Below are 17,360 nucleotides of genomic sequence, written 5' to 3' on the forward strand. Positions count from 1 at the left end.
AACCATCCGTAAGAATTTGGGGAACAATTCTTATACCTTACCATGATCCACACCACCTTTTTTTAGCATTTAAAAGTCACTCGATAAAAAATAGACAATTTTCTTAATTTTTCATTATTCGTATGTAATAGCTTTGCGTTCCGTTCCCAAGGTAGTAGTTGTAGTCTTGTATTTTCGTATTCTTAAATTATTATTTATGATGGTAACAAATAATTTTTAAATTTCACATACATCTAAATTTTTTATTATTGTATATTAACCTTTGAATTTGTTACTTGTTGGTGTCATTTACCTCTGATCAATCTCACCTAATAATGGTGAGATTTACTCGTTGTTGTCACGTGATTTTTATTTTTTTTGTCCACATGAATTTTTTTTAAATAAAATATATGTTTACCTTTTTAATTCATTATCTTTTTTGAATCATATTTTTTCGAATCAAATATGTAAAATACATGGCTGGAACTCCATTACTTAGGCTAATTTTATTTTTATTTTACTGAAATTTATAGAGTTTCAGTCAGTGTTTTTTTTTTTCTAATTAATCCAATTATTTTCTCCGCCCCTCTTTCGAAGAGACATCTTTTTTGTGAAACAAACTAGAAAAAAATTAACACAAATAAATCAAAATAGCGAGAATAATGTACTTATTCACGTTGAGAATTTTATCTTACTATTAATAAATATTAATAAAAAGTCGCTAGACGCCCTGTCTAGTGGTATTAAAAGAAAAAAAGATGAACTATACCATTCCTTATCGTAAACTCTTATTTTAATTTCAAGGGGCTACAGCATAATCATTTTGCAATATGGTTTAATTGCAATATGGACTCTAAATCACCCATAAACTTTGTAAAATTCACTTGAGATGATCCATTTATTGCTAATCCATCCTCTAATTCCTTCTTAATTTTCTTAATCCGTTGCTTCATTTCCTCTGCTTCTTTGCCTTTCATCAGAAATTTCACTTTCTCTGCCACTTCATCCCTCGAAATCGAACCCTCATCACGAAGATTAATCCCGATTTTCCAATCATCGACTACTAATTTTCGATTAGTAAATTGATCGGTCAGCAAGGGAAAACAAATAAACGGAACAGAGCACCATATGCTTTCCATAATCGAATTCCATCCACAATGAGTCAGGAAGCCACCAACCGCCGGGTGAGAAATTACAGCCGTTTGGCAGCACCATGGCACGATTAATCCTCGATCCTTAATATTATCTTCGTAACCAATCGGTAAATAATCACTCTCTTCCGAGCTAACAATATCAGGACGAAGTACCCAAATAAAATTCACTTCACTGACCATCAGACCACGTGCAATTTCCGCTATAGTTTCTTTATTAGTATGAGCATAGCTCCCGAACGAGACGTATAAGACCGAGCCATGTGGCTTGGCATCTAGCCAATCGGTGCAATTGGATTCGGACCATAGGCTAGTTGACACGAAGGTGTTGGTGAATCCAGGGGAGAAAATTGGTCCAATTGCATAAATAGAGTGATATTTTTGTAACGATGTAATGGTTTTGGGTTCGAGTTTCTGGACAGTGTTACAAATAATAAAATCTACATTTTTCACCTCCTTGAATGCCCTTTTGATTATTCGATTGACCACCATATTTGTGTCATCAGACTGAAGATAAGAAGGTAAATCTGTTGGCTTTATGGCCTTCACTCCTGGTATGTAATCTATGATGTCCTCACGTTTATTCTCTAGCAAAAAAACATGAAAATTTAATCACAATTCACAAAGCTAGCTAGTACTCAGTGAGAGTCATAATTTCAATTAAAGGTGTCAAAATATAAAGAAGTTTTATTGCATAAAAGTCAAAGAGTATGTACTATATATATATACATAAAAAATCTTTTTATCTAATTAAACAGTGTAATTTTCCTGACAAGTGTCGAGTATATGTAGCTCTGCTAGCTAGCATAATAGGCCATTAAAGTGTAAATTAAATATTCTTTTTCTTTCAATTTAAGTGTCTTATTTTTATTTTATTTTTGAAAAATTACATAAATACATATCTTATTTTACCATAATCTCTAAAATTCACTATCATTCAAAAAAATAATACAAAAGTATCCTCTCGGATACATCCCTATCTTCTATCGGATACATCCCTATCTTCTATCGGATACATCTCTCCCCTCTCAAATACATCTCTATTCCCTCTTGAATACACTCCTCCCCTCTCGGATACATCCCTCCCACTAAGTAATGTATCATTCGCAATCCATGAGCTATGTATCTACAGGTTTTTTTATGTATCCGAGATCCTATAAATTTAAGTAATTTTTGTTATTTAGAAAAGAGTAGTAATATGATGTAATTAACTCGTAATACTAAGAAATTTATGTACTTTTTACCTTTTTTTAGTCGGCTTTAACAAAGAGTGTTTGTTTCTATATTTAGTAAGTTTTTTTAAATTCCAACGTCCTACATGACAAGCTTAGAACTACACGATTTAAAAGACTATATATATCTTTAATTTAAGACCATATTTTTTTTATATATATTAAATTTTATATTTAATCAAATTAAAACACTTAAATTAAAACGAAGGGATACTTACCAATGCAATCATAGTGTCCATTTTGCTTTAGAAGGTCCATGTGATAATACACACTAAAAACAAGAGCTGGCTCCGTCCAATACGAAACATTCACAAGATTATACTTTTTAGCTATGGTTGATGACCATACATAAAAAGTATCAGCAATTAGTATATTTGGTGATGGATTTGAGAGCATCAATTTTCCAACAACCTCATCAACATGAAAAACAAAATCATTCAGGATAGCTTCAAAAAATTCGTCATGATTAAGTGAACGATCGAAATCTATAGGAAAACCATCGTAAATAGACACATCTCGTATACTAAGGCCTGATTTTCGTGCACCCGAGAAGAGATCGTTGCCTTCGTTATCATTAATGTTCGATCGACCAGCTTTCGATATTTGTTGATGAATTGATTGAGTGTTTATGAAGGTAATTGTGAAGCCATTGGATGCAAGTTTGATTGCTAGGTTAACAAAAGGAATTACATGACCTTGAAGGGGGTAAGGAAATAATATAGCATGAGGCTTTTGGTGTGTACTTTGGTTCATCATTTCTATAGTGAAGTAAATTTAGGTTTTCTATAGTGTATATTGTGAGGAAAAAGAGGTTGATTTATTCTAAAATGAAGTGACCTTGTGTCTCCATTTTATAGGAAAGATGATAAGGTATTTTGTGGCCATTTAAGTCGAAGTTAGGGTTTCAATTTTATGGCATCTTAATTTTATAATGATGATTTTAAGTGATAGTAGTAAAGTTTTAAATTTAATATTTACATATTGATGAATTTATTAATATAATTATATTGTTTGAACAAAATATATTGAATTCGATCGAACTCACAGCTCCGTCCTGACGGCAATGAATAAGATTGGCACAATGTGGACGTAAAATACTAGAAATAAATTAGAGCAAATAGATTAATTGGAATCCGATGTCACATTAATAACTTTAATATTTGGAAAAAGTATCTACGAACATGGTGGTCAATTTTTTAGGTAGCATACATATGATCAAACAAATTAATGACGTAGAATTGGCTTTTTGACTATTATTTCACACAAAATGACAAGTGACAAGTGATTATACTTTATACTATAGTATATATAGGAGTATTATTAATATATTATCTATCTCTATTTTGATTTGTTTGTCTGATTTTAACTTGATACAAAGTTTATGTAGACATTTTGGCCATGATATCCAAAAACAACTCACTTTATTTGAAATTTCAAAAATAGGAATTGAAGTTGTTTTTAATCATACTTTTGGCGAAAAAAATATGTACTCCTTTTAATTATAATTTATATCCCTCAATTTTAAAAAAACTAACAAAATCACTTGGTCTAACAAATTTAATTTAAACATAATCAGATTTGCTCTAAAATAATAATAGAGATAAGTGTTAAAAATACATTTAAACTATCCTTTTTTTTTAGTTTCACACCTAAACCATCATTTATTAGTTTGAGAAACACGCTCCTCTCTTTTATTACACTCTGTGTACTACACTCTCTCTTTTATTTAAAAAAAATTGTCACATAACACTCCACATGAAAATATTTCACCTTAACAAAAATTAAATAAATTATTAGTATTAGTTTAAATTAAAAATTATTATCCCAGAAAAATAATATTTTCTTATAAAATAAAATGTAACCACTTCCAATTTTTTCGCGTTTTGTGTTAGATATATACATATCTTTTTAGGAAAATATTTCTTACTTGTCGTGGAATGGGGTAAGAAAAATAATTTAAATTTATTTTTTAAAATGATTTTTTGGGGATAGTGATATTTTAATCTTTAATTTTAGTTAATATTAATAATTTATTATTTAATTTTGTCAAGGTGAAATATTTTATCCATATGAAATGTCATGTATCAAGATTTTTTCAATAAAAAAAAGTGTGTATTACACACACCACTGAAGTGTGTTTCTCAAACTAATAATTATTTGCTTCTGAATATCTATAATAGACAACCTTATGTTTTTGGTGCATTTCTCTCATTCGTATCATCCACATTTGAAAAAAGATGCTACCTCCATTTCAAAAAATTGACCTGGTTTGACTTGGCACGGAGTTTTAGAAAATAAATAAGATTTTTGAATCTTGTGGTCCTAAATTAAAGTTATATCAAATGTACTAAATTGTCCTTCAATCTTGAGGCTTAAACATGCCATGTGAAAAGCTGAAATTAAAATGTTACCAAAAAAGAAAATAAGTCATTCTTTTTTAAAAAGACTAAAAAAGAAAGAATGTCATTCTTTTTGAAATAAAGAGAATACTTTATTTAGATTAGTTCCTCTTTTATATAGATAAACCTATTATTATCAACAAATAAAATGTTTCGGTTTGCAAGCAAAAATAAAATAAAATAGCAACTTGTTTGTATTGGAATACTCAAAATTTTCACATGTAGATTAGTTATAACACCTATAGATTCCATTTTTGATTTTGCCCGTGAATTTGGTACTATATTTGATGGAATAAGTGGACCTTTTAATTACTCCCACGTTTGTACGAGCAGCCCTGTCCATAATAATTATTCTTTATGTTCCTATTTATATGGCGTTTTATGTTTTTTAATATTTATCATTTCATAAAATTAATATATAAATAATATTATTCTTTATATTTTATCTGTGAGAGTTATTAGTCTTGAAAATATGCATTTAATTCAGGTAAGAAAATTAAGTAATTGATTCATGTTTATTGTTCAAATTAATTAATCAAAATTAACTAATTTATGTTCATTTATTAAAAACTTGATTTAAGAGAATACTGATAATATTATACATTTGGTTTGGTGTGACATATAAGGTATAATAATTTTGAAATAAAATACAAAATTATATTTGATCGGAAATATATATCAAGTGATTGAATTATTTATTCCATCATTTTTAATATAATGATGAAATAACTTATTATGAAATAATTAATTTCAAAATAACTTATTCCTAATCAAATGACCCTATAAGTTTAAGTATATATATTGTTTATTTTTAATCACCTCAACTAACCATTTGTGTTATAAAAATTATATAATTGGAGTGGCAACACATATAAAAAAAAAAACTAGATAAGGATGCCCGTGCAAGGCACGGACATATTTATAGATGTTCAAATATGTAAGATGATCAAAATAAATACCAACTTAATACATTATGTAGTATGTTACATCCATTTTACGAAATGTTATACGGAGAGTTACTCTCGTTTTAATCTATATCAGATCCTTTGCAGGAAAGGCGAAAACACATATTGTAGGCAATCCCATATATATTATATTGGCCTGAAAGTTGAATGTAGGAGCTTCTGAATTTTGAAATCTCTAAACAAAACTAGCTTCTTTCGGGTTGAAACTCCTTTATGACCTAAAAGAAAATTAAAGAATGTAGAATTTCTTTCAATACGTAGGTCCTCTTCAACAAAGCTATAGACATAACCTAAGGAAGTAAAACAGAAGGGGGCGGAACTGCACACTTTCGTGTTCAGAGCATTGTCCGAATGAGTGGGCAGCGTCTACCAAGCAAAGCTTTCTTGAAGAGGCAGGGCTGATTCCTTTTCGGCGCCCGCCCTTTATTTATTTAGAAAATTCTCACTTCAGAAGAAATAGAGGTAATTCAATTTTTCCTTAAGGAAAAAATACAACAAGGATATGAAAATGATTTTTTTAAAAAAATAAAATAAAATTTGGTAGTGTTACATGAGGACCACACACAATCACTTGTTTTTCATCTAAAATTGGAACTATGTATAAGTATATCAACTGCGTTTATATTAGGTGAGGGCGAAAAATTCAAAACGTTAGTTAGGATTTTAAATTTTACTCAATGTGGTGTATAGTGGGGGCGAAAAAACCAAATCAGTAGTTAGGATTTTAAATTTTACTCAACGTGCGTGGTGTATAACATGAAAAAATATTCGATACAAATATGATCGTTTACATTAAAGATAAGTAAGTACTCTCTGGAAGAAAGATCTCATTATACTTCTTTTTTTCATGTTAAGAATTAGAAAGTAATGGCAATAATGGTAACTTTACGTACTTGGTTAACACCAAACCTAGAAATTACTAAAAAATAATTCAATTTTCTTCTTCTAATAATAATAATAAACATGGAAATGTTCAAGAATAATATTAAGAATTAATTAAGAGATTAATAAAACAAAGGAAAAGGGGCTAATTTAAAATATCTCTAAATTATTTGAAATTGGTTAATTTTATCCTCTGTTATCTTTTGGCTAAAAAATTCCCCCACCGTTAAGTCATTCTAGATTTTAATCGAGGCTATAATAATTTTGAGAAAAAAACAAAAAAAACAAATGTTTAATTGAAAAATTAATATCGGTAATTACACTTTATATTATATAAAATTGGCATAGTATAAAAATTTATCATTTAAAATAGTCAAAGTAATAACATTTGTTCACAACTTTAAATGGAGGGCAAAGCCGCAAAGGTTCCCCATTTTGAATAATTCAAGGAAAAATTTGGTAAATTTCATTTGTTTTGAAGTAATCGTCAGTAAGAAGGGTATTTTTGAACAAGTTGACTAATTGGAGGGTCTTTTTGAGCTAGTTGATTAACAATAAGGATATTTTTGAAACATCTAAATAACATATATAGCTATATTATCTTCATATCTTCTTTGAAATCGTGAAACACATGTACAATATCTGATACTAATAATTGCTACATGTATGTTATGAGACAAATATATATTGATATAAAAAAAGTATATTCTCTTTTATATAAGCCAACAACAATAGGACTAACATGCCACTAATTCTTTGTACCTTTAGCATTAGGTATTTGTACCTTTTTACAAGTATCATGCCATTAAGTGATTGTACCTTTAGCCTTAAGTGTTTGTACCTTTATATAAAAAAAAACCTATAATTGATCCCTTCTAATATATGACTCTTTCTGGCCCTCTTTTATTGGTTGTTCAACACGTGGAGGGTTCTATATTTGCATGTATGTTGTCCTATTGCCTTTACATATATATATATTTTTGGTCTCTTGCTTTATTTTTTGATTTGTTAATTTCTATTGCATGTTAGTATTATTATTGTCTCTATATTGTACAACAGGTGTTTGATGATGTGTTGTAATGAACTTTGTTCGCTTTTTTAACAGTAGACTGATACAAATTCTAGAGTTCAAAAATTCTAGCATTTAATCTTGCATGTGTGTCTTACTATTACCAAGAGTTTACGAATTTAAAACAACTCTAATTGTTGTGGCTCTCATTGTCAAGATAAAGACATATGGCGCCAAAATTGAATATTGAAGGAATAACCATTGACACTCCCGATTAGACTTGCAAAGTCCAAATTGTGGACATGAGTCGTGACAAACTAAGTTTTAGAAGAAATTCTGATTCCAAAATCTGATTTTGGAAGACGAGCAGGTCCTTTCGCTCATTATTGTCGTCGCTCATCCTCTAGGCATAATTATATAATTTATCTGTATCTCACAAAGTTCACCGACTTTACATGAACACCAAATCAGGGCAGTTGTATATGGTGATGATATTGACTATTATGTGGAGAAGCTTACATTGTTGGATACATATCTAATCTCTACTGCCAGAGTGAAATTAAAGTTTCACTACCTTCGTACGGAAGGATAATACATAAATTTTATTGGGTGCTTGATAAAGAAACTCTAATCGAACATATCAAACCAAATGAGCAGCTTGAGAAACCACTGTTGCCACCAAACAAGTTACATACCACAACTTTTGCCAATATTGCTCAACTGATTCCTGGTCCTAATGCAGAAATTGGTATATTCCTCTTACCAACAATTAGTTCGCTAAAATTTATGTCCCCACATGTAATGACCTCATATTTCTTTATTTCTACCAGATATTGTAGGAGTTGTTGTCCGTTGTGGCCTTTCAAAATATGCAGGCCGCACTCAAAATAGGTGTCGTGAGGCTACTATTTATGATGATCAGTAAGTACAACCTTCTGTGTTATACATTGGTAGTTATGTTTTCAGATTTTGACACAATGTTACTATAGATTCGAGAAAAAATAGTATTCATGTATTCCTCATGCTTTCAGACAAAACCAATTTTTGCTTACTTTATGGGACGACTTCGGGGAAATTGAAGGAGCTGAATTGGAAGCTCAAATAAAAAAGGGTAAAAGAGTTCCCTGTAATTCTTAGAAGGAACATTGGAATCTCTGGTTATCAAGGTATGTGCGTGTTTTACTGAAATCTCGTTTTTTAATACCATACACAATTACACAATCATTTCATTTGTACAGGTTTATCCTTGCAAACCAGATTCAATTCAACGATACGCATAAATCCTACTTATCCACAGGCATTACAGTTGATCAGTTGGTACTGACTTCTTACTATACATCTCTAGCTTTAGTGTGCCATAAAAAGCATATTTCACAATTTTTCTGTTGTCATAATAGGGCAAAGACAAACAAAGACGTGCTTTTGGGCAATGTGTCGGGTAACTTCGTAGGATCATCCACTGCTCTTACCGTGAATCCTATTCACCGACAAGTCGTTTCTATTTCAGAAGTTACAACAACAACTTCAGTAGATTTCAAAAATATTTAGACTAGCTCAAATTATTGATGGAATAGAGTTAGATATACATTTTTTGTTGGGCATTACAGGTTGGAGTTTTCTACATTGAGGCCGAAATGTCAATATCAGATGATCTTCAAAAGTTTTCGTCCTAGAATGTTTAGGCAACAAATAGAAAAAACGCACAAAAGACAAGAAGCAGTTTGATTGCGCAAAATGTCAAAGACAGACAACATTGGTGCCTCGATATTACGTTTATACTATATACATAAAAATTTATTGTGGTAAAATATCGCATATACAAAAAAAATTCAAGTATTAACTCATTATGCTTGTAGGTGTACCTTCCAAATTGATCTGATTGATGACAGTGGTTCAACAACTGCCTTTATTTCTGGTGATCCTGGCGAAAAACTTCTCTCCATAAAGGCAGAAGACATATTTGACACAACTTGCGTCAAGGTTACCTCTTACTTATATTTCTTAGTGTCTGTCTTTATATATACTTAATATATACTTCTGCAAATGGTTTCTTTTGTTTCCAGAACCAACTTCTCCGTGTTGATCAGATCCAACAAATGTTGTCGAAGAAACTATTTCATATTCAACTAAAGAAGTCATCCTGGACAAACTCTAATGTTACTCAGTCAAGTCTCACAGTTCTGTCCTACACGGAAAAAGAACATGCATCTCTACCAGGCACTGGCGAGAGGAACATTAGAAAGGCCAAATCGTTCGATGCTAGTGAGGTAGAGATGAAAGCGACATTTTTTGAATCTGAATCCTCCAGCAGCGATACCTCAATTGAACCCACGCCAATCAAGAAGTTATGAAAGGTTAGTGAACCTGTCGGTGAAGTTAGGCAGATTAGTCGGTCTTTCTGAAAGGATATTACAATTAACTTGATAAGCAGTAGTATGAGCTTACTAAATATGTCTAGCAGAAATATGGGTTATTGTTACATTTCAGATACTCATGCCTTTTTAGTTCTGATAATAACATAGATTTGACTCTAGCTTTGTTGTCTTCGACTTTTGATTGTCCTTTAGATTAAGACAATAATTGTTTTAGTTGTCTATCAGGACAAATAAAATTGCCACTTCTCATCTGATGATACTGAGTGGTTCAGCTTTTAACATTAGCTATAGTTCTAAGTTGACTGTTGCATTAGCCAATGTGCATGGGTGGTTGTTTGATCAAATTAATCACGTCAATGCTAGAGGGGTGCAACTTGAGTGATCTATTCTCTTTTGAGAGCTACGAGTCCATTACAACACATGGTATTTTCCCTAACGATCAGTACTGAGCAATTAAGTGAAATTAATAGAACCAGAGGAAGACTCCATAACTGACTATTTGTAGCATTTGCGCTTTTCAATAATTTGCAGCAATAGAAAATAGTAATGTCCCCATGGGTACATTCACATTGAATAGTGAAGAAGTTGGGATATGCTTAGAATGTCTACAGCCGCCAAGTAGTATTTTTAAGTTTTTGCCTTCTACATCAAAGTATACGTCTATATTTGAGTTCTTATGGGCAAGTGTACAAATTAGTTAGAAAGTTCACTTATGTAGGATCGAAATGTCAACTGCATTCACTTGTGTACTCTCTGTACTCTGTAGTAAGAAATTATACATGTTCTGCTCTGAATGTCTACTGATTTTTATATTTTTATGTTTTTTACCTTCTTCATTTCTTTTCCAGAGTACATAAGTTTAACTCCATTCACTTGTATATTTAAATTTATCTGTTATATAACATCAAAGTAGCTATGATTACTTTAATGATTGAATTTGATATATTTACATTTAATTACAGGAAGTATGTTCCTCATTTTGGTTACTCAAAAAGCATAACTTTTGGGATTCTCAATCTGCACAACCTCAATTGGTATGAAGGTCCAGTTATAAGAAGTTGGGGAGAAGGAAGTAACAAAGATGGTACTCAACTTTTTCAAATATTTGGGCTGCCTCTGTGATTCAGATTTTGCGTCAAGTGGATATGCCACACTCAGTTAGGTATGTTGTATTACACCTTCGTCTAAGTAAATGTTCATTATTAACATAACTTCACCATAAAACTATCACCTTTGGCTGTAAATTTGAGGAATTAATGTAGTAAATTCTGCCTCAATTTTATGTTGTAGTATCTTTCTCACTTCCTTGCCAATATCTCTACCGTTCAACTTATAGGTACTTTGACATCTTGTTGTGCCATAAATGCTGCCACTGAAGAAGCTTACCCGGACTACAATTGTACCATGCATGTTGTTGTTCTAGACTAAGATACCATCATCTTGTAACTAAAAAATACCAACACTCTTTAAACTTTTTGGGTTGTATTATCACTACTACTGCAACAACGTTTGGATCAGTGTATCTGCACGACACGCTTGTGTCTATTGTAAACCTTGTATATAATAGTGTGATATCAAGCTTGTATTCCAGTAGTCTTGTGCTTAACCATTTGTTCAACGTTCTTGGTGACCTCTGATTTCAGTGGCTTCGGTCATTGGTCAGAATGAACTCTTCTTTTAATATCCTCCTTTATTTCTCAGTGTAACAAATGTGTTGCACTGAGAAACATCAGTGCAACATGTAAAGTCCAATCGAATTAACATCAGTGAATAAAAAATGACACACCAGACCAGATTGGACATGTAAAGTCCAAATTATGGACGGACGGTGATGCTTTTAGATATTATGTAGATAAGTTTACACTCTTCAACGCATATAAGGTCTCTACTACATGTTCAACAACAATCTTAGCTTGAAAATACAGTGTATGAAAATATGCAATTTCAGCTATTCTAAGTATTCACCCTTGAAATCATTATTATTAGTGTAAAAATAAACAATTCTGGAATCATGTTTTGCCGTACAATCTCAACCTTTTGGTATACCTCATGAGTTCTTTTTGTCTTATCAAAAATAAAAAGATAATGAACTTCAAGTATGATCTCTTCTTTTGTTCCGTGTCTGCCCGATGTATTTCATCATTAATTTGTTGTGTAATCTTTTGCATTTCGAACTGAATCTGTAATAGGAACTCTTGATGCCCATAATGTATATTTATATTTGATATGTGTTTGCAATACAATCTGCAAAACCTTACTCCTACCAAGGCGGTAGAGAGGTTGTTCCCAAAAAATCCCCGGCTCGAGGAAAAACAGTTTGGTAAACAAGGATAGAAAATATATCCAAAAGTCAAAAAATCAACCAACTGGTCTTTGATACATTAACATAAAATATCTTCTTTTTTTTTTTTTTTTTGAGGATAGACATAAATTATCTTTCTATACTGGTTGAAATAATTAGATATTATTTACACATTATTTTGAATAAAAGTTTTGATTTTAGTATAAGATATATATAGAAAAAAGGGTAACAAATATTGCTGTCTTTGAGGCGTTAGCAAATTAAAGGTCTAGAAAATATGTAGTATGACCAGCTCTATGATTCTCGTTTCATCATCATCATAACATAAATTTTGATTTAGGTGGCTATAGCTTTGCAAATGTCAAAGTTTGTAAGTTTGTTGGATCAACGATCTATACAAACAGGTCACTGTTGGACCCGTGCTCCCACTAGTAATATATATACACGGATACATGTATCATACATTAAAAATTAAAATTATAAAACACAAATGCCAAAAAAGACAAGGACAAAGAGGAAAGAGACAAGTATCCGAGCATAATTTATAGATATAATGATATGAAAATATAAATTTATGACCTACGGTGCAAGACAACAAATGACTCTCAATGGCTAAACTTTAAATAGAAGGATATAAAGTGGCCATGCCATTTTTCTAGTCTATTTACGTCCTCAAGGCTTGATTAACCGTGTTGGGTTGGGCCACAGCCATACATTAATTGGGCTCAAAACAATAAGAATGAATATAGTATGGATTATGGCTTTCAAATTGGTCTCAAAACAATAAGATGTATATAGGAAATGCAAATGTATATTAATTGACAACTGGGCCAAATGAAAATCAAATATTCTGGCATTTAAAATTGAGGAACATTCAAAAGTTGCAAAGTCTAGAAATATAATTAGGAAAAATAGTTATAATGCTTAAATACGATTTGTAGCTACATGTTATAAGGGGAGAGAGGCAAGTAAGATTGGGAGAGGGAGGGGAGAGGCAAGCAAGAGAGGGGGAAGAGAGAGAAGAGAGATGAATTGTATATGTATATATGTTGGATAATTGTATATATGTAACTAGTATGTATATGTATCAATGATTGTATTTGTATATTTGTTGGTGTGTGTGTGTGTATATATATATATATATATATATCAATGAATACGATTGTATTAACGAATACGAGTTGTATCTGAATACAATTGTATTAACGAATGCAAGTTGTATCCGAATCCAATTTGTATCAATGAATACAAATGTATCAATATTGTATATCAAGCTCAACATTGTATTTGTATAATTAATTGTTATCATTTGTATCAATGTTGTATCAATTGTATTGGTCAATATAATTAATATCTAAATACAATGTATCAATGTTGTATCAAGTTCAAAATTTATATTTGTATAGTTTATTGTTATCATTTGTATCAATGTTGTGTCATCAAACACATGTGTATTTGTATTTTGTATCACTAAAGATGATCTCTATAATTGACACTTATTATTTGTATAATTGATTATTATCATTTGTATTTGTATAATTGACCGTCAACATTTGTATTTGTATAATTGATTGCTAACATTTGTATTTGTATACATTGAGAAAGAGGAGGCAGAGAGAGGCGCGAGAGAGGGCAGGGAAATGAGAGAGGTGAAGGAGAGATGGCGGATAGAAAAGAGAGAGGAGCAAGAGTACAGAGAGAGAGACTAGGGAGAGAGGAAGAGAGGAGAGAAAATAGCAACAAAACCTTCACTACAACTATAACTTATAATTATTTCAAATTATAATGATATATTGCAAATACATATAACATATTTGCCTAATTACGTAATTCTTCCTTTAAAAGAATTTGATTTTTTGTTTCCCAAAAAAATACCTAATGAAAGTAGGGGTATGCACTATTTGGATTAAACTGAAAAACCAAATCAAATTGAACCAAATTCTAATTTGGATTATTTTTTTGGTTTGGTTTTGGACTAATAATTTACTTTGTTTGGTTTTTTTATTTGGTTTTGGATTTAGAAAAATAAAAATCGATATATATATATATATATTACTTTTTTCAAATTGCAAATATAACTTTGATTAAGTTTCTAATTATTTACACACCGAATCGAAAAAAACAAATTGAAAAGAGAAAAACCTAACCAAGCCAAATTTATTTTGGTTCGGATTGGGTTACACTTCTTCAAAATCAAAAATTAAAAAAATCAAACCGAATAGTACAAAATCAAACCGAAAAACCGAATGCACAACCCTAAATGCAAGCATGTAAATTGAACATACATTATATTCTTAGCTGTTGCTAATAAATCTATTTCAGTTGTTGATACTTATTTCCTATCTCAAATTATTTATCGTGATTTTTAAAATAGTCTCATTATATTATTTATTATTTTAGAAGTTTAAGCCAAAATTAATTATTATTTTTCATTTTAGTCTTAGTAGTAATTCTTCTTGAAAACCATAAACACATTAATAGAGTGAATATTTAATTAAAAAATATTATATCTTAAGACATAAATAAGAATAAAATAATCAAAAATCCCTTCTAATTAACATTATTGCAAATACATATAAAAAAGAAATACGACAAATAATTTACGGACTCTATCACCATCTTCTATTTCCTAAGCACAACTTAAAATTGCAAGGTTGTACACTTTTGTTCTACTTGAATCGATAGACATGTAATTATATATCATATGTTGATACAAATAAATCATAATTAGGGACCCCATGAATCATCAGTTTCAAAGAATTTAAGCAATTAAGTGTGTCATCATATTTTGGAATTTTTTGATACTATAGTCTTCAATATATCATACGGTACATTTTGAGGGCCACTCTTATGTTTTCCATTAATGTTTTTGTTTGATTGAAGATGTGCTAATTCAACTACCAATTATGTGAAAATTAGAAGTGACTAGCAATGATCACGTCATAATGTCCTTGTGTTCCAATCTAATTCATTTTTGGAAGACCATTTTTTTTCTAAATTTATCTTTATTTAGACAAGTAAATTTTTATATAATCAAGAAATCATATCAAATTGATACTAGGGGCAAGTTAAGATAATGAAATATTTTTTTAGTTATTTGCCGGCAAAATTGTCTAATGGATACATTTACTTGTTTAAATTTGTATTCTGATTCCTTCTACTTAACTCTTTGCAACTGAATCCTTACATTCAATGAAACTCAGCATTTTCAATCTCTATGATCGTTAACTAAGCTTATGTAACAACTTAATTATTGAATTGGAATAAATGTGTGACTTCATGCATAAAAAGAGTGTAAACATCAACTTTCAGACTTTTTTTTTTTTTTTAAATATCGAATTACTAGTGTCCCTTTTGTATTTGTTATTTTTCCTATAAAGCTTGTTTTCTCATAAATATTTTTTTCTTTAATAATTACCTAATTATATGATGAAGGAAATTTAATAATTATCTTTTTAGCAAGATATGTAACCTGCAATTATATAAATTAGTTATATAGTAAAAAGTGTGATAATATATAGTATACTTATTTGATAAAATTTATGTACAACTTAATATATCTAAACTTCGAATAAACTATAGCAAATAGCATATTCGAATAAACTAGTTTTCTTAGCATCACTGCTAATTCGTAGATAACTTCTGACTAATAAATGTTTACCTGATGGGGGAAGTTTTGAGTCTCAATGATTAACACTATCAAATAATTGTGCAAGTCACTGAAATTCATGTTGAGAAAATAATTAAGATAAAAATATTGTTTGTATTTTAATTTCAGTATGACAAAAAATCTGATTCTTCCATTCTAAAATATATTCAAGGGCTTTTAAATTTGATCTTAAGTCTACTAAACTCGATCTGGGTATGAATTTAGATTTAGTGATCTTATACTTGAATTCAAGTTCCTAAAGCTTGATCTTGAATCTTTAATTTGATCTTTAGAACTTATAGAAAAAATACTTATTTGTTTGTGTAATGACCCGAAAGGTCATTTTTGGAAATTTCGAACTATATGTTGACTTTAGTTAATTAGTTGAGGGGGAATTGTGGATAATTGACTTAAGCGATAGTTAATGGGCTAAAGTGGTCATTTATTAAAGAGCAACTTTCACATATAGCAAACAAAAAAATCATATTTGTATGCTACAGCAAAGTTTGCATAATTGTGCTTCATAGCAAACATATATATGTATAATTCGTTATACATATACAAATGAAAGGTATGCCTATTTCGCTATACATACATACAAAAGAAGCAATTGTATAATTCGCTGGCTCCTCTTCAGATTTGTATAATTTCGCTGGCAGACCATTTGTATAATTTCGCTGGCAGACCATTTGTATAAATTGTTGTTAGCCTCTCGTTTGTATAAATCATTGACAACCTCTCAATTCAATTTTATGTGTTTGTATATCTGTATAAAATTTGAAATTGTATACAATTGAATCGAAATAAAACGTTTGTATATCAAATATCACTCTCTCTCTTGCTTTATAAAAACATAAATTATACATTGTATTTTGTATAATTTTTGTGTTTGTATAAAGAGAGAAAGACAAAAGAGAACTGGGCAGGGAAATATTTATATTGTATAATTATAAGTGTATAGGACGAAGATATATGTTTTTGCATGTGTATATACAATTTTCTCTCGTTTTATACAAACAGAAACACAATTTACATATTTTTATTGTATAAAGCGAGAGAGGCGAGCGACAGAGGGAGCGAGCGAGCGAGAGAGGGAGAGTGGCGAGCGAGAATTTAGGGAGAGAGGCGACTGGCAAACAGTTTGCTACGGGGCATAATTAAATCAAACTGTGGTTATACTATTTAATTTGAATTAATAGTTTGCCATTATATATAATCTTCCCTTTATTAAAAACCCTATACCACTTGACCAAGGGTTAAAGTAAATTAAATTATTTGGGGTTTAATATATGGGTCATAACTGAAAAAGGAAAAAAAGAAAAGGGCGAAGGGTTTCGGCATCGCAAGTCTCGATATGCTTCAGGTACTACATCAAGTGCTTCTTCATTAATTTGTACATATGTATATGTGTGGAAAT

At 30.4% G+C, this 17,360-nt stretch overlaps 1 protein-coding gene across 1 annotated transcript; it reads right to left on the reverse strand.

Annotated features, from left to right (window-relative positions):
• Positions 1-729: 729 nt before the first annotated feature.
• Positions 730-3,180, reverse strand: LOC125866046 (UDP-glycosyltransferase 86A1-like). Its single transcript, XM_049546331.1, has 2 exons — positions 2,581-3,180; positions 730-1,717 (listed from the first exon to the last, which is right to left on the reverse strand). Exons 1-2 carry the CDS (start codon positions 3,116-3,118, stop codon positions 798-800), a joined length of 1,458 nt encoding a protein of 485 aa, XP_049402288.1. The 5' UTR covers positions 3,119-3,180; the 3' UTR covers positions 730-797.
• Between the last annotated feature and the right edge of the window lie 14,180 nt (positions 3,181-17,360).

Source organism: Solanum stenotomum, chromosome 5 (genome assembly GCF_019186545.1).
Source record: "Solanum stenotomum isolate F172 chromosome 5, ASM1918654v1, whole genome shotgun sequence".
NCBI lineage: Eukaryota > Viridiplantae > Streptophyta > Magnoliopsida > Solanales > Solanaceae > Solanum > Solanum stenotomum.

Excerpts from the sequence above, each read along its gene's own strand:
- LOC125866046 (XM_049546331.1), bottom strand. The coding sequence starts at position 3,118 with ATGATGAACCAAAGTACACACCAAAAGCCTCATGCTATATTATTTCCT. Across the intron at positions 1,718-2,580 it reads TGGACACTATGATTGCATTG|AGAATAAACGTGAGGACATC; the intron begins GTAAGTATCCCT and ends TTTTTTTGCTAG.